The sequence below is a fragment of the Austrofundulus limnaeus genome, unplaced genomic scaffold (assembly GCF_001266775.1).
Source record: "Austrofundulus limnaeus strain Quisiro unplaced genomic scaffold, Austrofundulus_limnaeus-1.0 Scaffold1236, whole genome shotgun sequence".
Taxonomy (NCBI): Eukaryota; Metazoa; Chordata; class Actinopteri; order Cyprinodontiformes; family Rivulidae; genus Austrofundulus; species Austrofundulus limnaeus.
The window spans coordinates 48,057-70,432 of NW_013953638.1; the positions used below are offsets into that span (position 1 = coordinate 48,057).

General features: G+C 44.3%; 2 protein-coding genes across 2 annotated transcripts in view; one reads left to right on the forward strand and one right to left on the reverse strand.

Moving 5' to 3' along the window:
• Positions 1–1,925: 1,925 nt before the first annotated feature.
• Positions 1,926–6,333, forward strand: tgif1 (TGFB-induced factor homeobox 1). Its single transcript, XM_014031358.1, has 3 exons — positions 1,926–2,287; positions 3,849–4,078; positions 4,763–6,333. The coding sequence occupies exons 1-3, from the start codon at positions 2,272–2,274 to the stop codon at positions 5,390–5,392; spliced, it is 876 nt and encodes a 291-aa protein (XP_013886812.1). The 5' UTR covers positions 1,926–2,271; the 3' UTR covers positions 5,393–6,333.
• A 1,011-nt stretch (positions 6,334–7,344) lies between these two features.
• The window catches only part of LOC106534655 (disks large-associated protein 1), a gene marked incomplete at its 5' end in the record, with an annotated part of 28,774 nt that continues 13,742 nt past the window's right edge, over positions 7,345–22,376 (reverse strand). Inside the window, 6 exon segments of the mRNA XM_014031357.1 lie at positions 7,345–9,763; positions 10,284–10,436; positions 11,564–11,655; positions 12,680–13,095; positions 16,351–16,430; positions 16,507–16,877. Of these exon segments, the coding sequence (XP_013886811.1) occupies positions 9,548–9,763; positions 10,284–10,436; positions 11,564–11,655; positions 12,680–13,095; positions 16,351–16,430; positions 16,507–16,877 (1,328 nt within the window).

A 22,376-nucleotide genomic window follows, 5' to 3' on the forward strand; every position in this document is an offset into this window, starting at 1 on the left:
AATATATATCTGTTCATTTTGGGATGGTAACATTCAGTCAACAGATCATTTTATGAATGTATTTACTGTAAAGTTTTCTGGGATGATGTGCACTACTGGCTTTTCCCCCAAGATTCCAAACTTACTTGAATATTATCAATATTATTTTTGGTTCTCTAAGTTTACCAAAGGCATCGTTTAAACATCGTTGTCCTCTGAATTAGTTTAATATGTTTTATACTTTAAAACATTTTTGGAAAAGTGCTTATTTTGCCTTAATTTGTGTGTTCCCTCAGGAGCAGAGCCAAGGGGTGGCCATGGATGCCTGTAACAAAATCTTTGGCCACCCCATTGGCCACCTTGCTGTACACGCCGCTTCCACAGTGAAACATTTATGGGTGTAATAATCCTCCTGAACAGTTGGTGGCAGTGTTTAACAGTTTTAAACATTACCAAGCCCCATCACTAAAGAAGAGTAATGACAAGGAAGTGATGGTTTTTCTTGGCTGTGTCCAAAACAGGTGGCCGGGTCCTCCAAAGGCCGAATTTGTAGGCCGCTTACGTCACAGAGCCACGACGGAAGCTGTCCAAATCCAAAAACTTCTTTGCCCCGAATTGAAGGACTGGTCCGATGGATCCTTCCCGGCTTACCATATCCCATAATGCATTGTGGGCCGACAGATTTTTTTATGCTAGTAATGGCGGACAAAGCGCTACCATTTTGTGTCTCGTTTTTCTGTTCCTCAGTTCAGTCTGTGTGCGAGAAGAGCGCACTGGTTACAGTCCGATAGAGAGCATGTGCGCTCCTTTTCTTTTTTTCTTCGGCCTGCGCGGTCCAGAGCTCAAACTTGCAGCAGGTTGACATAACGCCTGTTACAACAACAGAAAAAGTGCCAATACGCACCAGACTCAGGAAAAAAAAAGTTCCGGTAAGCCGAGGCGTAAGTATTAGAAGTTATGCTACTGCGAGGTGGTGTGTACCGGCCCACTTAAAATGCAGATTTTGCATTTGTTTTCTTATTCGTTGCTTCTGTATTATCATATTTTCATAAATATACTGAAATAGCCTGTTCTGTTCTTAGTTCAAACTGGCCAACTTTTTAATATTGCTGCCACATTTGTTTAACAACAACAACAACAACAACAATATAAAGACTCATTTCCCCCTCTGTCTTTATGTGGAACCCGGGTTGCACAGCGACGTATTGGCCACCAGAGGGAGCCCGAGGACCTCAGATTTTCTGTGCCCAAACGCAGTTCTGAACGTGACCTCGAGAGGGCGACATTTCGCTTCAAGGAGGGACTTGTTTGGAGCAAATTCATGCGAAGAGACGCTGCCACAGCAGCAGCTGTCGCAGGGTTCTGCGGCGCATACAAATGAAGGCATTGATCGTCCCCCACTCCCGCAGTTTGCCGTCTTGTTTTTGCTTTAGTAACCTGGACTGGTGCACCATAACCTCCAACTGATGAGAGGCTGGATCACTTAACGCTACTACATCTGCTTAACTATTTTTTTAAAAAAAACAAATATTTAAAATGAAATGACACAAACAGCAGGGAGGGGGGTTAAATATAATTATTTTTCAGCAGTGACGCAATAGAATCGGGGGAATCTGTGGTCTCCGATAAACATGCGACAATTTAGGTCAGTTCAAATGAACAAAAATAATGTCTGTAGCAGGAGAAAGGAAATAAAGTCGAAAAGAAAAATCCTTGCCCGCAGCAAGACTGGTTTTTCACAGAGTCCGCAGTGCTCCTTCAGCAGCCTGTTGTTGTTTTTGTTACCCCTCCTCTGTGCGTAACATTCACAACATAAGAGTTTACATATATTTTTTAAAGCTTTACGAAACCGTATTCATGTCATTAGAACAAGCCAAGCTGATGTCAGAGACCCCCCCCCCCCCCCCCCTTCTGTTCTACATGGTGGGAGGATCTCTGCGTTGAGTCACGCAGCTGTCAAAGATAGCTGTCACCCAGTTTCAGGATCAAACACACACACAGTCAATGAGGAAAGGGCTGTGAGCCGAAGGGACGCACACACAGATCTCAGGTAACCCCCCCATTACTCTTCCTCCTCCTCCTCATCACCACCAAGACTCCAAACAAGGACAAGAAGAGGGACAGATAAAATATATATTCAAGCGGGGGAAAATAAAGGAAGGGGCTTTCCTTTCTTTCTTTCTTTTTTTTCCTTTGGATGATTTTCGGATACACGCTGGAGCAAAGACGAAAAACAACAAGAGAATTCTCTTCTGCGCTTGGCGAGGAATTACTGGGAATCTTCGGACGGAGATGAAGTCGAAAAAGGGTAAGTGGGGGTGTTTTTAGGGGGGTTGTTCGATTAATAAAAATGGTCTTTGAGTCAGCTTGGGTAATGTTAAACACAGCTATTTCCCCCTCGTATGCAAACCACGCAGCCTATTGTTTCCTTTCCAGACATGACAGGGGGGCTTTTTTCCTGCCATGTGCTGGCGTCATGTCAAAAAGTCGTTATGGTTCTTCTATTATTATTATTATTATTATATTATTATTATTAGCCGTTTTATGCTAGTTTTGTTCACAAACTGTCGTGTGGTGTATTTATTTCGACCCCACTATGCGATTAAACTAACTTTGTGACGAATTAAAAATTTTATTTTCAAAAAGGAGACTTATTGTTTTGTAAAATCAGCAACAACACGCACGAAACGGCGCTAACAGGACGGAGATTTTGTGACAACGCGGTCAATTGTTGATTTAAAGCTAAAGTTGTTGGGGCTCGTTGGACGTTTTAAAAGTCCGCTCATGTCTGTGTTTATTTTATTTTATTTATTTAGTGGTGGAGCGTGTTTAATGGGACAAATCCTAAATGTGGGCTAATGTTCATCCTGACCTCATTGTGGGAAGTTGCTGCTGCAGTTCAGAGACCTCGTGGTGCAGTCCACGCACGCTCGCGCACACACAATGGAAACCCTCTCGCGAGTTGTGTTAAACTTAACATAAAGCGGCTTCTCTGTCCGGGGCTGTGGCACTTTTCTGCTCGGTTGTGGTGTTTCAGGAGGTGTCGGGTTTACGGTAAACTTCGCTGTTGGCGCTGTGGAAACTTTTTGAATCGCGTACAAAGAAGCACGCAGCGCTGCTGGCTTCTTTTGTTTAGTCTGGAGACGCTGATTTGCAACAGGTCTCCCCTCCCCCCCTCACCCCCCTCAAGTCTACGTAATTACCTCATCCTGTTGGCCACTCAGACTTTTTTTTTCTTTTTTTGGGGGTGGGGGGGTGGGGGGACTTTCTTTACTCATTTCTCACTACTTTTTTTTTCTTTGCTCAAGTGCAGACTGCGTGAACTTGAATGAAACCTTGTGTTTTGGAGTTGGGGGTATGGTTCGTCTCTGTGTTGGTCCTAACTGACCCAATTAAATCTTCCAAACATGTAGGTTTCTTACAGAAGCTCCCCCCCCCCCCCCCCCATCTGAATCTGTTGGAGCATTTTCTTTAAATATAAGCTGCACACCAGGTTAATTAGAGGCTTAAAGGAAGGTTTTAGAAACATGTGGACTGTCTTTCGTTGGAGCTACGCTGCACAAGCGATTCAAAGGCCATGTTTGACCATGTGATTTTGATTAAATCCAAACTAGAAGGCTGTAATCTGCTGCTCTCTGTGGACAAAAAAAGAATCTCGTCTTCCTGTACTCTCAGTCTGGCCTGTTTGTTGAGGCAGGTTCTGTGACCGACACAGCATCAGCCCTTTTGTGATACTCCCGCCTCCTCCTCTTCCTTCTATGAATCACATGGCTGAACTTGACAGCTCGCTTCTGACACATCAGCTGCCTCGCCACACGGCCCGTTTGGCGCTAAAGAGGGTCTTCTCTGTCCTCGTCCCCCCTGCGCAGGTTTGACGATGCCGTCGGGGAGCGAGACCGACGACGAGGACAGCGTGGACGCTCCCCTGGACCTGTCCTCGAGCGCCGGGAGCAACGGGAAGAGGAAGCGGAGGGGGAACCTGCCCAAGGAGTCGGTCCAGATCCTCAGGGACTGGCTGTACGAGCACCGTTACAACGCTTACCCGTCCGAGCAGGAGAAAGCCCTCCTCTCCAAGCAGACTCAGCTGTCCACGTTGCAGGTATGAACTCACACTACCAGAAAACAGGGGTTATATGAGCTTTACCCTTCAGCAAACCACAGCAGCGGGGAGGGAAAAAAAATCCACTGTAGAACTCATAAAGAAACAAGTGTGAGCCTAACTGAATCATTTCCTGTCAAGATGGCAAACAAAAARACGTCAGTAGTGAATTGAAGGTCATCCAAACCAGCTCAGCGCTGCAACACAAAGTCTACAGGGCAACGCGAGTAAACTCGACTCCTCGGGTGCTGTGGGTTTGGCTGAGACGTTTGGACAGGAATTTCCCTCCCTCCAGCCCCGTTCCATCCCAGCTGTCTGGGAACAATGCAGAGTCATTTACATAGTTAGAGTTACAGGCGTCCATGAGCCAGTTACGGCTAGCCTGAAGGAGCGAGAACAAAAAGTCAAAAGAAATGGGAGACGACTGTCATTAGTGCGGTGACAAATTCTGATTCAAAACGTTTTAAAATGCAGGAAATCAAAGTTTTGAACTTGGAGAAGAACATGTTATTTTACTAATAAGATAAATAGGATGTAATAGCTGGAGTTTACTGTTGCGCAAACAGCACCTGGTGATAAGTCTACCAGCAGATTTTTTTTATTATTATTTCAGATTGCAAGGCAAAACACAACACAGCTTTCTCACTGCATGCCTTTTGTTGTTGTTGTTTCCCTTCCTCCCAGGTGTGCAACTGGTTCATTAACGCCCGGCGACGCCTCCTCCCCGAGATGCTGAGAAAAGACGGCAAAGACCCGAACCAGTTCACCATCTCCAGGAAGGGCAGCAAGAGCGGCGACAGCTTCTCCGACAGCTCGCAGTCCCCGAAGCACAGCAGCCCCCCGGCGTCGGGCCCCGAGGAGGGCTGCGACAAGCGCGCCCTGCACCCCTCCGGCTTCGACCCCGCCGTGCCCGGCGTCTTGAGGAAGACCGTGTCCCCCGCTGCGCCCTCTCTGACGTCCTCCTCCTCGGGRCTCGTTCCAAACCGGCCCTCCGTCATCTGTCACACCACCGTGGCGGCCCCCCACCCGCCGGTGTCGGGCATGAACTGCGACAGGGCGGCCGAGCTGTTGCAGTCGGCGCAGGCGCTGCTCCGGTGCCGGGACGAGGGGTACCCGTTTGSCGCCGCCGCCGCCACCATCCTCGGCGGCGCCGGCGTGGAGGGCAACCTGAGCCCCCGCAGCGGGCTCTTTAACACCCCTCCCCCGACCCCGCCAGACCTCACACAAGACTTCAGTGGCTTCCAGCTCCTGGTGGACGTGGCCCTCAAACGAGCTGCAGAGATGGAGCTGCAAGCCAAACAGCTGGTCTCCTAAAGGAGAGGGAGGGGCCTGAGACTGACTGTGTGTCTGGAGCTGTGGAAGTCCTCACGTCAGTGACTCGTCTGCGCCAAACAGAACAAATCCACACGAAACACCTGATCATTTCTACTTTTGGTATACCAATCAGTTCGACAAGGATGTTTTTTTTTTTTTTTAGTTTTTTTTTAATAGAAAAAGAAACTGTATCAAGGTGCCTTGGCTGTAAGTTTAGTCATTTCATATACATGCGTATGTATCTACATGTGTATTTTATTTGCACACGGGGACCAAAAACAATGTTATCAAAGAAATGCTGCCTGTCTGTCCYGATTTCCATTACACTAAATCTCGCCTTTCTATAAAAGAGACAGAACTAGAACAGACGGGTCGCATCCACACGTTTACGGTTCAACATTTCAGAGATCAGTTCCTGATTGGTCTGCCTCGTTTGTTTGCACACTAAAAGGCAGAGGAAGGTCATCTCATTGTCTTAAAACATAATTTGCTCTTGGCATCAGATGGAAAACGTATTCACTACTGTAGAAAATGTTTGTTTTAATGAGTATAGTTTTTTTGTAATTTACTTTTAGCTGTTTTAAAAGAATAAAAACTCTGCTTTTATTTGAAGTTTTTTTTTTATACCAAGGGATATTTCAGATGACCAATGTAGCAGGTTCTCAAGCAGAACCTTCACCCCATCACTCAGCGGAGAAAAAAAAAAAGACGACGGCCAGTGAACTGGAAAACTAGAACACTACAGAGATCTTTTATTTTCAGCAACCTTACAAAGAGCTTTTTTTAAATCACCAAAAACAAGCATTTTCATTTCTAATAGGATCTCATGTATAGCCAATGTGACATGATGCCCAATGATGTGATTTCTTTTCATACTGTGCAATGTTTGTGGCGAATAGGGGTCACATGGGATTCAAATAAAGTTTTTTTTCTACATCTCACATTTGATCATTTGTGTTCCTATAATATGTGGCATTTTAGTCAATCCTACTGAATTAAAAAAATAGCATGTTTCTCCTTTAAGATTGAGCAGATTTGGGATGCTTGGTAGATAAATACAGGAAGAAGTGCTGCGGCACTCGTCTTTCTGCAGGCATTCAGAGGCATTCCTGGGTGTGAGAGGTTTACAACAGCTCCCGCTGATTAGCATAATCCTGCATAAATTAACACCAGCAAATGGCAGCATCAGCAGTTCTCTTGCTGGCGGGGGTGGATGCGTCTACATCTCAATGGCTGGACTGCAGCAGAGGTGGAAGACGGAGCAGACAGCTGTCCRGTTCTGCTCCTGTTGCCATCCTCAAGCTTCAGGGTGACGTTTTATTTATCTTCTATGAAGCTGAACCACTTGTTTTTGGTGTGTGTGTTTGATAAAGGAAACCACTGCCATAAAAATGTGACAGAATTCCGCATATATATATATAAAGCTTGAAGATAAAAGGTGAGGTTTTGTACCTGCTGGCATTACAAGTTAAAGAAAGCATTACGAGTTTTCCACTCTTTGTTTCCTGTCAAAGTGACAGGAATTTTGGTTTGAGGTTCAGTCTAAGCTGAGTGATGTAATCACTAAGGGGAAAAAAAGGAGGTTTAAACAGACCTCCAGGGACACAGTGAGTATTCGTAGCCCACCATGGTAGACCATGAGCGAACTGACTCAGGCTTGAGGTCATACACAAAGGCAGCATCCACTGCCTCATCACTGCACGCCCCCCTTAACCATAATCCTGCCCACCGAGGCCAACGGGCCTCCTCTCCGCATGACTGATGCGCGAATGACAAATCACCACCAGAAGCTGTGTGTACAGGAGCGTCAGGACTGCTGTCTAATTATGGGGACCTGCCCCTGCGGAAGGGGAAACGCCTAAAAAAAAACAGCCTACTAATCTTTTTAATTATATTCCAATTAAAAACATATGTGCAGATGGGTGGGGGGGGAATTAACACATGAAAATAAATGGCAATATATAATTTTTTTAATGCTGATAAGAGCTCATACACGTGCCATAAACATCAACTGTGTAATAACATTAATTACAAAATGTATATCTGCTTAATATGCTATTTGTGTGATTTTAGTTTACATTTACATAGGGAAACATTCATTTATGTACAAATGTTTATTCGAGTGTTTCTCTTTTTCTACATCACGAGCTTCAGAATTGCTGGAGTGTCCACAGTTCAACATTCTGGCTTCTAACTCCCGGCTATACTAGAAGCATTATATCGATATGTTAATATAAGAAACAAATAGAGAATCAATTATATGAGACAATTCAGTAAAAGGTACAAGTGTCAAAGTAAAAATACATATCGACATAAAATGGCATCGAGTTACATGACTTCTTATATAAACCCTCTAGAATTTCACTGAAAATACAAATCGTACATCATCACTTCCTTCTTAAACAAACACCTTTGATTGAAAACTTGAACTGGTCAATACGGACAAATAGCAGGAGCGACTGCATCCTTGCCTATCGAATGGCACACGCTTCGTTAGGTCATTACTGAAAACACAAAAAATGGTTTTACTGAAAACCCAACGTAAACCAGATTAAATTAGGATCGTCTCCACATTCAAGCAGCTGACAGAAACACTTTGTTACACTGAAGAAAGTTTGACTAAGCTGTCCGACAGGGACGTTGTTCACGAGATGAACACGTTTTTCTTCATTAGGAAATCATGGCCTATCCCGATGCCAGGGATTATATATACACAACAAGACACAAAATCGTGGGTCACACATCCCAGACACACACACTCAGCCTCGCATGAAACACACATGCATGCACTCAACACGCCTCTTACCCTGAGACTGCTGTTGTGCTCAACTATCACATTTGAAATTAAGGCTGATCACTGAAACGAAAAGACAAAAAAAGAACGAAAAAGTTGCCTGTCATGCCAAAATAATAATAATAAAACAATCAAATAAAAACACAGACACAGTATAAGGGCCTTGTTATCAGTGCATAATAATAATAATAATAATAATAATAATATTAATCACAATGTCCAGAAACAGTCGTTTTTCTTCCCATCAATAAAATAAAAATACAAAATATTAAAAAGAGGATTTTATTTTTCTGTACGACCTTCAATAATTGCTTTGTTTGGAGGCAGAGATAGTGCACACACAGTGAGGAGAAATAATCCCTTTTCGGTTTAGTATTCTCAATACTACCAAGAAACCTTTCTTGGCTTCAAAAAAATGACATAATAAAATATAATACAACTACAGTACTGTAGTAAATATTTTAGCTTAGTCTGTTACACAGAGGACTGTGAACACAACACTGGTTAGGTGTTAAAGAAACACAAAAACGAAGAGTCAGCATGCGGATCGTGTCGTACCCAATGTCTTTTATACAAACGTGTTGAAAACGAGACAGGGCGGCTAGACGGTCTACAGTTTGATGGTACTGCTACCTTTAGGGGTCAGTTACAAGTAACACCCCTTAGGCTTTCGGAAAAAAAATAGGAAGCACTTTAAAATCTGAATGAAAACACACATTCAGCTCACGCTCGCTCTGCCACTCAAACACACAGATTAAACTTGTGGCTCTTTCCAACAGTGAGCCGTTCAATGATTTTCTCTCTTGGCAGACACCCATATTTTCCTCTCTGCCTCACATCAAAATGAAAAAAAAAAAAAAAAAAAAAAAAAAAAAAAAAAAACTTCCATGTAGGGTTGGCCTCAGAAAGTTGTAACAGACAGGACTAAAACAGCCCAGTTGTTTCGTTTACCATACTGTTTGACCTATTAGAAAATCACTTGGGTGACTCTCAGAACCAAACACTAATTTTCGTGAGAGGCATCACTGCTGCGATACACAAGGCCTACTTTGTAACATCTGGTCATAAAAAGTGGGTTTGCTTGGTAAATTTGAAGTTGTGAGGAACAGAATGAGGTACAAAAAGAATTGGGTTTGCTACATCAAAGCTGGGAGGAGGTGAGGGAAGATATATTAATAACTAAATAAAAGCTGTAAATGTACATTTCTTGTTGAGAGGTTCCAGGGTGCCTGACCCCACAGTGATCTGAAAAGTCGGCAAAAAAAAAACGTGTTTATGTTAGCACCCTGCTATTCAGTGCTAATACTTGAGTTTATGGAACAGTGTAGAGTTTTACACAAGTGAATATATGTCTACGTGTTTCAGAGTCTGGTCTGAGCCTCGGGAATATAAATCTCGATACTGTCTGCGCTCTCGGTGGCGGAGCTCTGCCGCACTGACGCGGCCCGTTTGGCAGCTAGCAGGCGTTTGCGAGCCTCCAGGCGCTGGCGCTCAGAGCTCTCCAGAGAGCGATCCCTAGCCAGAGGCGGGTGGCCCTTCAGGGGCTTCTTTGGCACAGGAGGGGGCATCCTTCTCTCCTGGATGGGAATGATAAACAGTCTTAAAGTTGGACCACCGACTCCTTCAGCTAAACACAATGACGAGCGATGATGCAACTCCGCTTTGAATGAAGGTTAGATTTAGCAGTCGGCGGCTAACATGAGAGCATGCAATGATGGTTCGGAGTGGCAGCCATTTATGTGGGGTAAGAGAGCACGATGGTGGCCACTGTGTGAGGTAAAAGACCATTGGAGATGCACAGGCCCCAACGGTGCATGGCAGGTAGAGTAGCTTCTGTAAAGCAGCTCACTGTCAACAACAAGACAGAACAAAACACACAAGTAGTGGCGTCAGGCAGGCGACATGACCGTATACAAAACACATCTGCATGCTGCATCCAACGCTCAGCTTTGACTTTCATGGCTCAACGTTTACAGCAATGACGGCAGAGAACATGCAGGTTATTCAAGCATTCCAAAATTTAGAATGAGTTCAATTATTTAGACAGTAAAATGAGTTTTTACGTTAATTTTTTTTTTTGCCATAAGTGTTTTGCACCTGGATTTCTGGGGGAGTCAGAGGTTTCCAGTTGTTGGCTTTGAGTTGGTGGAGTTCATCAAACTTCAGGCTAATGTTCTCGATGGACAGCTGGAGCATGTCCCAGAAACCTGCCAGGTCCTGGGAGATGGGTCGCGGATGCGCATTTGGGTTCTGATATACACACGAAGACAAGCATACAAACACATGTTTATATGCCTAATCCCTCAGTTTTTGTCTTTTCTTTTTGCTGTCTGGCAGGGTATTTAGAATTTAAATGACACAGAGCTTATCAGACTTTGTCACTGTATTGTAATATGTAGTAATGAGTTCTTGGCTTGTATTCAGTTTATGCCTTTGATTTCTTCAACACTCTTAATCAAACACACATCACTTTGCCAGTCTGCTGCACAAGTATTCCTTTCATCTCATCGGCTATGTGGTCCACAATAACACAAATTCAGTTCAATTTTTTTTCCTAAAACTGTAACAATTAAAACCTTCTCTCAGCTTTGGAATAGCTGTTCTTTTCTGTTACATAAAATGTGACCCATCACATCGAAATGAGGATTAGGTCAAATCTGGTCAAAATGACCTAATCATGTTTTCAGATTCCTGGCTTTAAAAGCTATTTTTTTTACTTAGATCACCCTGATATCATTAGTAGATCCAGAGATATTATTTAATTTGTCTCGTTGGTTACAATAATACATAAATATTTGGTCTAAATCCTAATTTTATGTGATTTTAATGAGGATTTTTTTTATGTCATTTGAAAAAAAAAAAACCTCAAATAGTAAAAACATTTTAAGGTGTTTTTCTTCAAAATCGGGTTTTTGGTTGCTAATGCTCAAAAAAGTACTTCAAAAAATTTAGGATTATATTTCAGACAGTTCATTGAAATGATATATTGATAACACATTTCTTTGTTATATTTTGACAAAATGTAATTTTTTGCAAGCGTTTTAATCAAAACACTGTATCTGCCTGATTCTCCACATTCAACTTTTAGACTTAATCCTCGTTTCGATGTGATGGGTCACAAATCTTGATGCAACAATGGGTTAATATTAGAGACTGAATTTAAAGATTCGTCGTTTGTCACGCTCCTGCTTCCACACCGTGAGATCGATTGTCAAAAGATGGCGAAAACATGATGTCTACACAAGATGCACAATAAATGACTGCTAGGTTGGCCTGTCAGCATGATTTGTGCAGGATGATGTCAGCGTAAAGAGGAGGAGAGGGAGCGGGGGAGGGGCGGCTTGTGTGGAGCATGCAGAGGATGAGGTGACACATACCAGATTCTCCTCACACAGCTCCCGGAACTGCTGGAACTTCTGGGACATCAGCAGCTGGGCACTCCCCACTGCACTGCGGATCTTACCCAGGACTGCAGAAAAACACAGACGCACATGCATGCACARACACACACACAAACACAAACACACACATTCAACATTGCAATTACTCACAGCGCTGCATACTGCAGGCATGCTGCACCACTCACAGAGGGAGATGCATCAGTAATGTAATAAAGTGAAATCTTTGCAAAAATCTTAATTTTTCCCCCTCAAWAATGAAAATTATTGGGCATTTACAAGGGTAGAAGTGTCTTTTTTTGTCAAAACCACCTTGCAAGACTGTAAAAATGTATGGTTTGGCAGGTCGATCGTTTGCAATGCACGACGCGCTGCATTACCAGATTCCACCAGTTAGAGCAACAGATTTGTTTGTCTCTATGGAAAACCACTGCAGATGCATGCAACAAACCGCATGAAGCCTGTGGAATCAGAAACTGAGGGGGGAGTAATGAATCTGCAGTAGCCCCCTCAGGATGTGTGTGTGTGTGTGTGTGTGTGTGTGTGTGCACGGCCGGTAGTGTGGGAGCTGGGAAAACATAACCTTGAGACACTCTCCTTCGTTTCTCTGCGTCTTGTGTGAGAACCTCTTGCCTGGAACCAAAACACGTGCTGCATAAGCGATGACATGTTCAGTAAAGCATGACATCAGCTGCACAGTTAAGGACAGGTAAAAAAAAAAAACTGCTGCAGGCTTGTTTGTTCAGACTGGTATGACCACGTGAGTTTCTGTGTTTACAGGCATCTTTTAGGCGCAAGCAGACAAGCARTGCTCACTTCAAGATCAAATAGTTGCCTCGAAGGAGCTCTGAGAGAACTCTGTTCTTGTGAGAGACAAACTATAAGACATGTGCAGTTGCAGCCAGCAGTGGCCTATTGATACATGTAAGTATGCACGGTATGCCTGTGGAGGCCAGAGGGCCTGAGACAGGAACAAGCAGCTATTGTAGTCCAATGCTGGGAATGCCAGCACTCTCTAAATCAGGTGAGGATAGGAGGATTAAAAAAACAGACATAATAGCACAGTATACCAGATTTTTTTTTTGTCGAGCTTACTCTCATCAGGCAGCTCATTCTCCACCTCATCCTGCTCCATCTGCCTGCACCAGCCCTCCATACGTTCCGTCTCCGCTTGTAGCAGCTTCAGGAACCAGCGACCGTCTCGAGGGCACACCGATCGACTGACGGCCTCCAAGGCCCCCGACTCCGGCTCGGGCACGCTGTCCATCCAGGGGTCTGGAGGAGGCAGGATGGAAGGGTCGAAGCCCACCTCCCCGTAGTCGTCACCGGCACAAGCGTGGTAGTGGTTCCCCGAGCCCTGGATGCTCACCGTGGAGGTCGCGGCGTCTCGGGAGTGCTGGCGCGGCATGGTGGCGTACGGGCGCGGCGGCAGCTCCGGGGCGTTCGTCGGGTTGTCGAGGTCTGCCTGCACCGCCGTGGTCACGCTGTTGGACCGGGTCATCCTGCGGTGACTAGGGAGAAATGCAAAAGCGAAGGAGATTATTTTACTTGATTTATTTTAGCAGTAAATATCTATTAAAGGGGCAATATTATGTGTTTCTCAGGCATACATTTAAAGATTATACCATAATAAAGTATCTATGTCACCTTTATCTGTTATTGAAATGCTGCTTTTATGTTTAAATAGAAAATAAACATCTTCTCATCACTTCCTCTTCTAAATGCCTTGAAATTGGCCTCTGTCTCTTTAAGAACCACCTTCTGCTTCTGACTCGCCCATTTCAGTGCGGGGTGGGAGGCTATGATGCAGTTTGCTTGGCATCTGAGAATACATTTCCTCAAAGATATTTTGAACCTGAAAAGAGTTTCACTGAGTGAGCAGTAGTGTTGAGAGCAGCAGACAGTTAAGTTTCACTTTCACTTTGCTTTGTTACTGCCGAGAGCCTGCAGGAGTCATGGGCAGGGGGTTGGGAGGTGGGGAGGTGTGCTCCGTGATGAGGAAGCTCAGCTTTGAGACACATCCCAGAGGCGTTTCTGGTCCCCACCTGTCGTTTTGCTCCTCAGCATGGCTGCCTAAAAATGCTGCAGGATTTCTCAAACATGCATGAATGAGTCAAAGCAAGGCTTTGGGTATGTTTTTTTATGACAGTATAACATTATAARATGATATAAAACTCAAAATTTGATTTTACATGATATTGCCCCTTTAACACACAATATCTGGAAGCGCTCCCTGGAGAGACAAACAGAAATCATGATCARAGCGGCCTCCTCGCCGATGAATAGCTTTTGTAGRGTGGAACGTCTCTTTCTGTGGGTGGGTGTTTTGTCACCTGTCTCATTCAGACGCAATAGAGTGTGCAAACATCTGTCACGCCATAAAAGCTGCTGCAAGGCCGAATGAACACTCACACAAACACACACGGCGCAGGCATTAAAAACACACCCGTTCACACACCTGGGATACTGCCATGTATTACTTGGCGCAGTGACGTGCTACTGACTGCCAGGCTTTGCTAAGTCCTCCAGAACTCGGTGCGACAGCCGAAACATTAACGCACGTGTGGAAAAAGTTAAACAAACACACACAGTTGGTTATGTTTTGTGGAGCTTCTCATTAGCTGAGTAATAAATGGAGGAATGTGAGTTACTGGGTGGCATGACAGTAGTGGACTGACCAGTGTACAGTGAGGTGACTGGACAAGCCTACTGCTAATGTAAAATATGCTCRATTTTAACCCAAAACAAAATGAAATAAACAGATTTAGGGACAAACTAAAACAAATCAGTGGCAACTTAAGCTTAAACACTTGCCTTTTTTACAGTTTCAACGAGCTGAAATAAAGAGATCGAACATCCAGCTCGGTGAATGCTCTCCCACAAACACATGATCACAACCCTTTTCACACAAGAACAGGCAGCTTGACCTGCCCGCAACGTGACACATGCAAACGATCACAGCCCATCTCCGGACAAACACTCCTCCACAACCATTCATCTTTACTCCCCACCATTCACCCCTCCTCTGCTGTGAACAAGAGAAAAGAGAGCAGGAACAAGGGAGTGGCATCGGACAGATCAAACAGAGGGAGAGTGTGTGTGTGTGATCTTTAATGTGTGCATACCAGCAGCCCTGTGTGTGTGTATGTGTGAGTATGTGTGAAGAGCAGTTAAAAAATAACTCCAGCAAGCAGGTGTTCAGTTCTAATGACCTCAGCTTGCTTTCTATCAGCCCGCTAACAACTTCCTGCCGGGGCAGAGTGAGGCAAGGCCAAACACAGCCCAGTCAGATACACAGACATATCAATACACAGGATGTGAAGGTGCAGGGCATTTAAAGTGGGAAAAAAAAGTCCAGTTTTAAGACAGCAGAGGAACTATAAAGTCTGAGAAAGTARGCAGGAGGCAAGAAAAGTCAGAAAAAGTTCATGTTTTTATTACATTCCAGCTTTAAATCACTGCTTTTCAGTAATCTTTTAATTTTGGAATGCCTTTTTTTATTTGAAGTGTGCTTGCTGTCATGCAGGTTGACTCTTCAAAAAAAAATGTTTGTGATGATTTAGTCACCATGGGAATAAAAGCCATTTGGTTACCAACAAGTCCAAACCTACTCATTTAAAGCTCCATAACAAATGAAACGATTCTTCAACTTCTATTTCTTTCTTCAGTTTATTTGGCATTACTTAAATCAATACTTTCAGGTTTGTTAATTAGTAATGTCACGTCATAAAAATTTTAACATTTGTTCCTATCTTTAACAACCTGTTTACAAAACATCTGGTATTCCTAGAACACATAGTAGGGGGTGATTATGGCATACAGCTGCTCCGTATAAAACCTTAAACAGACACACAGAAGCAAAGCCAAATGCGATTGGCACCATAACTAGGAATCTAATTTAAGGGGCAGARGAATACAAAAACACACTCACATATGAAGCAGGCAAACAGGTAAACAATAAAGCAAGGAAAAATACAGTCCAACACATTCTAAACATTAACCAGAAAGAAAAGCACCAGCTGCCATGCTGTGTTAACATCCCAGCCTCTGCAGACCAGAAGGTGTCTGGATGAGTTAATATTTGGCTTGGCGACTCATGGAAATCCGAGCTTGGTCAATCAGTTGAGACCTCCCTCTTTGAGAAATCCCCCTCGCATTCTCTGACACTGTTCATGTGTGTGTTTTTAAGTGCTCGACTCGGCCCCTGCGGTGACCTTTGATTAAAGCTGATCTCCTTCTGAACACTAGAAATAAATAGCGCCTTTCCAGGACAGAAACATGTGCTGTGATGCCAAAACGGTCAGCTTTTCTCACCAAACAGAAGGACACTGTATCGAGATGGTGGATGAAAAGGAGGACAAAGAAGCCATAAATGCCTCCTCATCWGAGGCCTTGGTTATGAAACAGTCTGAACAAGGCTGGCGGTCCTGAAACGGTGAGCYTGCTTTTGACAGCCTCTCTCCTCCTTCCTGAACACACACAAACACACAGACTCAAAGAAAGTCTGAATCACAATACGTGGAGCAACAGATGGCTGTCAACTCGCCCCCTCCACCTTCTCAACTCCGCCACATCCTTTAGCCCAGCTGTCGCCTTGGGGCCCCTGGCTGAGCGGACTCTGACGCCAACCTCTCTTGAACAAGGGACAGCTGCTGAGGAGTCCCCWGTGGAGGAGAGGGGGTGCACTTTGCCAACCCCTCTCTTTTCCCATGGAGCCTCATACCTCCCTTCAGACCTATCCAGTTTCACTTTGTGTCTCTACTCACCATCGCTCATCCTCCACCTGAATTCCTATGGATTGGAATTTAYACTGTTCCTCTGTCGGCCCTTCCTCCTCTGGCTCCACCTACGAGAAGGAAGAGCTGTCACGCCGCAGCCATGAGTCGTGTGTAGGGTTTTTAACTGAAAGCTCGTCCACAAACCTGAATCCCAATGGAGAGGCACTTGCGAAGCGCTTCCCTCTGCGCGTTGCTGTCGGCGGTGACGGTGGTGGCTGTGGCGGTGATGGTGATGGTGCTGTTGGTGACATGCTGGCTGGCGGGGCCGTGCACCTGAGCGTTAGCTGCCGCTATGGCCGCCGTCAGAGCCTTCATGCTGTCGATGCTCTCCGTGGAGTTGGACAGGCCRGGCTGGGAGCTGATGCCCGTTCGCTGGCCCGAGCTCCCGTCCATGTAGGCGTCRTGAGCGGACTCTGTGCTGCTTTGGGCCGTTATGGATATGAACGGTTTGGATGGCGTGGTTCTTGGTGGGACYGGGGGTGGTGTCTTTTTGTATGTGGTGATGCATGATGATACTGTAAAGAAGAAACAGACAAAAAATACACATTAAAACTTTAAGTTTTTTTTTAAACATTTTAAACAGTTTAGTTATTTTACAATGCAATTCTGTGGAAAGGTTATGAACACTGAACATCTTATTTGTGTGTGTGTGTCAGGGGGGTATTATGCAAAATCAACTTTTTGGAGCTTTACACCATGTTATAATGTCATTCCTTCATTATAAACATACATAAATTGCTGCTTTGACTAATTTATGAATGRTTAAGAAGTCCTTGAATCTCCTGCGGTAGATATTTGAAGCTGCCGCTTGKTAGTACAAAGCACCGCCTACTTGCACAAAGCTCCTCCCTAGAGGTCAGTCCACAGCCAAGCTCTTCCCTGAAGCTCAGTCTGCAGCTGAGCTCCCGCCCCACAGAGCGCCCCTCCCCCAAAGCATTGTTTGAAAACATGCTGAAGTGGGAGTGTCCGAAATGGTAGGAGGTTCTTAAAGAGACAGCAGCCAATTTCAAGGCTCTTTCAATTTCAAGACTATGATGCAAAGTCAAATTTATTTTTGATATATACAGCATTTTCATAACAACTAAAGTTAACTTAGTTACTTGATTTTGGTGTAGAATTGAACTATGTCCCTGGAAAAATACATAATAACCCCCCCCCCCTTTAAAAAATCTGAGTTTTAACAAATCATGTTTAATTCTAACAGTTGTGATGAGCTATTCTATTCTATTCTATTCTATTCTATTCTATTCTATTCTATGAGCTAGTCTAAACAGGTCTTAAGTGGATTGACCCCATCTTAAAATAACTCAAAACCTTTATAGAAGTGGGGTTAATATCTAAAACAAGTTATAGCAAAAGGCTGCAAGGTTCAAGCTCTAGTTGTGTCAGGAAGGTCACTTGGAAAAACAGCTGACAATCTTTCATGTGAGTTTACCTACTGTGGCAACTCCTGAAGAAGGGAGCAGCCAAAAGAACAATATGCCACTTGAACAACTTTTTGTCCAAGCTTTGGAGTCAAACAGACAGRATATTAGAGCCAACTTTGACAACTCAGAACTGCATCTATAACAGGATTAGCATGTTAGCTACTTGACCCACTGATCTAAATGGCTAAGCCCTCCCGACAGCCACTGTATCTAAAACAAATTGATAGTGCTGGCTGCATTAAAGGCTGGTGAACAGCTMTACTTTTGACTGAACAAAAAAAGAAAAAGAAAAAAATAAGACAATGACTCATAGATATCAGTCAGAGAACTCTATACAATCTAAGTAAATATCTATAGAGAAAAATCACCGGAGCTGTGCTCGGTAACACACTCATACTTTCTGTCAGCATTCTCTCCTTCTCATGTTACAGCCACAGGTCCTGTGCAGACAATGGAGGCTCTCACACACCCTGAGTCAGAAGCCCGTCTAAAGAAACACGCTAACAGACAAAGAAAACACAGCCTGTCTACAGAGCGACAAAAACCAGCCATCTCCTAACAACATTATGGCTTGGAATCTCCTTCCTCGGACTGGTGCTGTCATCGAAACTAGGTCGCGCTCCCCGTGCTCTCAGCAGCAGAACTAGGGCAGCGGGCTTCCTGGATTTTTTTTAATCCCTACAAAAGACAAACATCCTTGCGAGGTGAGATCGTTCTGAAAACCACTGGCATACACGCCCAGCACCCGTAGCCACGTCTAAAACTATTACAGAGAGATCTTGTTTGTTTTGCCTTCTGTCTTTATAAAAGGCAAAACAAAGTTTCATACAGAGGCCTTAATGTGAAAGTAAACATAGGGCTGACCTCATGCTTTTAGTTTATCATCCACCAGCCTCCAACTGCCCTCCCACCTCCCTCTGGATTGGATGATTGCAGACAAGACTTCACTTGGGTTTTGACAAGCTGGAAAGTATTCAAGTGGACGGCACTGAGATGAGATCACAAGGTTGTTAATGTGGTATATGAGGCAACTAAAAAGGCTGACTGTATTTTCTCCAACAGATGATTGTCATATGTTGTACTGAGATCCAATGAAAGTATGAAACATTGCCAAAGCCATACAAAGAGAAGATCAAGCATACCGTACCCAGAACTGAAGTCTCAGCATAATAATTTGAGTAATTACTATGACTGTCAAAGAATACATGACAGAAGTTTAGGTCCTGGCTTCTATTAACTGTGGAGACTTAAAGGATAAAATGTCAGCTACTTCCAGAAGATTTACCCCTCAAGTCATCTGAAAGTCACAAATGAGTGTTAGTGATTGTGTGTCAATGCTCCCCTCATGCCCACAGAAGAGGGTTTCCATCCGCTCGATAAAGCACTATATGAAACTGGAGACGCCGCGAAGTGTCCCACCTAGCTGTCAGGGCGAGAGCCAGAGACTCCAGAGAATGACAGGGGTTTCAAATGCCAACGCAGGTTAAACAAACACACCCAAGAGTCGTAACGCACACACATGCATGCGCGTACAGGCCTGAAGACACACACGAATATAACACCGACACCATCTTGCTTAATGTTTCAACCGCTCCACATCAAGAGAAACCGCAGACTTCCTGTCGATGCTCTCCATCCGTCGGGAGCTGCTGTCAATGTACCGCCATGTGCCAGGGGGGCTTCGTTGGATTTAACTTTTATGTTTTTTTTTTAAACTTCCAGTTATGAAAACAAGTGGGATCTTAAATTTTGTTCCATCCTGACTAAAGCGAGAGGAACACACAACTGGCCTGATAATGCAGGGGTCAGGTTTCTAGTTTCCATAGAAAATGATAAGAAAAGTTTGATCCTCCTGCAGCCATGAAAGACAGCTACACTGCCCTACACTCCCACACATCGAGTCAAGGACAGAGTGAAGCAGGAATCTGATACACCAATCCCTTGGAGAATGAATGTGGGAAACTGTATTCTAATGTAGTTTGGATTACAGAATAAGGAAGATTTGCTTGTATGCAAAGGAAAAAGACAATTTCCTCACTTAATGGAAATGGGGTTGGGGGGATTTCACTTCTTCCCCCCTCACAGAGGTAGCAGCAGCCTGCTGAGAGCATTGTCATCCAAAAGAAGAGGGGAGTTTGTGAATGACAAAATTCTAGTGGCCCTCTGCCAAATCCCTTTCTTGACAAATGCTTCAAAAGTCCCATGCCGACAAGTTGGTGTGAATAGCAGCTCTTCTTGGCAGCGCACTCTCCCCACCCCTGGCTTTGATAATATCAAAGAAAAAAAAKCCCTCTTCCCTCCCCCGAGACAAAGCAGCCTCCATTCATTTTTCCAGCCCTCAGAACAAAAACAGACCTGCTGCCCACCTCTTGTTTTGACTCTGCTGGCCACTGCGTCCCACTTGTGCGTCTGCAGAGGTGTTTCCTTTATTTTAATCACCGTGTTCATGTCACAGCGCAACAGATTGAAAGCAGGCGGCTGCCTTGTAGCCTCTAATCTGTGTATCTGTGATGGGCCACTTCAAAGAGCAGATGGTTTGGTTTTAAGAGGCGAGCCGAGCAGGAGCGAGCTCCCCCGTGCGGAGGCCAAGAGCAAATCCACTGCCGTCCAAACAAACACAAAGGCCGGGACGGGGGAGTGTTTGTGTGTGTGTGTGTGTGTGTGTGTGTGGTGGGTGTTAGTGGAACACTGACAGCTGAGCCCAGCTGCACCATGTTTGGGGTTTGGATCTGCCCGTTGGGGGGAGTGGGTAGAGATCGGCCAACAGAGAGGAAAAGCCGAACGAGACAGAGGAAGAAAAGGAGTAGGAGGGACAGGATAAGTCCATTTGTCCAGCAGTGTCTCTGTCACACACACTCTTACAGAGAGCCAGCTGGAGTCCTTTGTGATGGTGTCCCCACGGCGGCACAGAGAAACATGAAGTTTTACCAGCAGCAAATAGACGGGATCTTCCGTTGGCCATTTGTTTACCTTGATAGGTTAAACTGGTGCTCGTATAAATGCCTACCAACAAAGGAAACACAGCAGGAATAATGGGTAGAAGTTTTTTTTAAATCACATAACCACCTTAATAAAACCATCAAATCCAGGAAATAAATATCTAATATTGTTTTGAGCCCTGAAGCGTTGGCTTGTGCAGCTGATTGCTGAACTCCACAAACCAGTTTATCTTGGTTGCTTGTCAAAAAAAAGGCTTTTTCCTGTGCTTCCATTACAGCTGCACACAATAATGTTATTTAAAGAGTTCACACTGTGCGACTTTACACCACTTTTGTGAAAAACAATGCACCACCACAACACAAATCTTTCTCATCGCCTCCAGCAGGTTGTTGCAAGTCACTATGAAGACATGTGTAAAACACTTTTCCTCACTTATCTTTACTACTCAGCTCATACTGTGGAGACGTAAGAAAAAAACGACATTATACAACGATCCCTAAAATGTCCTCTGAGCCACCTGAAAGTCCCTCGGAGTGCTTCACGTCAGTCTGCGACTCTCAGCAATCCGAGGTCAGAGGTCACCAAAGAGGGTTTCTGCTCTCCAGATGCCAGAGAGCTCAGACACAATAGCCCACTGTGTGCCTGTGCAGGCGCGAGCAGGAGAGGAAGGTGGCAGTCCGAGTGCGCCCTTTAAAGGAGTATATTTAGCATGTGTGAGCGCTCGTTAGGGAGGAAGTTTTCAGTGTGGATGGAGGCAAAAGTTATAAACATCCGGCGTTAACTTTTGCATTCAAATCGACTTTCATCTCAAGATAAACCCGTGTCCGCACAAACCATTTGTGCTCACTAACTGGCAGTGCTATCAACAAAGCTGTGTGTGCTCAGGGTTGCCCTTTCTGACAGAAACCTGTGTCAACAGCGTCTAACTGCTCTGCATGGCCCGCGTCTCCTGAACCACTAGATAAGAGTGTGTTTACAACTGTCAGCTCCTGCTAAATCTGGCAGCCAGCTGACTTCAGTTAAGCAATACAGTGACTTTACTTAACCTACTTTCCTCAATGATCCAAGTTCAAACTGAGGGCCTGATTACCTGCATTCTTCCTTTATTGCTTGATGCTGTACAAGCACACACCCTGTTGGTAAATGACAAAACAACAACAAAAATGGAAATAAAAAAAGAAGAAGAAAGCTTTAATGTCATTACAGATTCCTCTTGCCTTGAACAGCTAACAATTTAAAGTGATCACATAAGCAGAAGATTGCTTTGTATTCATAAAATAAACTTCAGAGTAACTCAGTTTACTCCAACAACAGTGAAATTATTATTATAAACAGAATATGGTAACTCGATGAGATTTGTAGCTGTGTTAGGTATAATTATGAAGACCAGTGGTATAAATATAAACTGAAAAAAAAAATGTTGTTTTTTAAACTTTTTAACTATTATCCTGAAGATTTTTTCTTACACAAAGGAGCTTTCACATTAGACTTGCTCTGTCAAGACTCCAGGCCATTTTTCATTGTTCTCCACTTCTCGTCTGACAACACCTTTACCTCAACTATCCCCAAACTACATGAAGAGACACATCAGCCTTCTGTTCAAAAGACCTGCCTGCAGGGTAGAGAGAGAGAGAGAGAGAGAGAGAG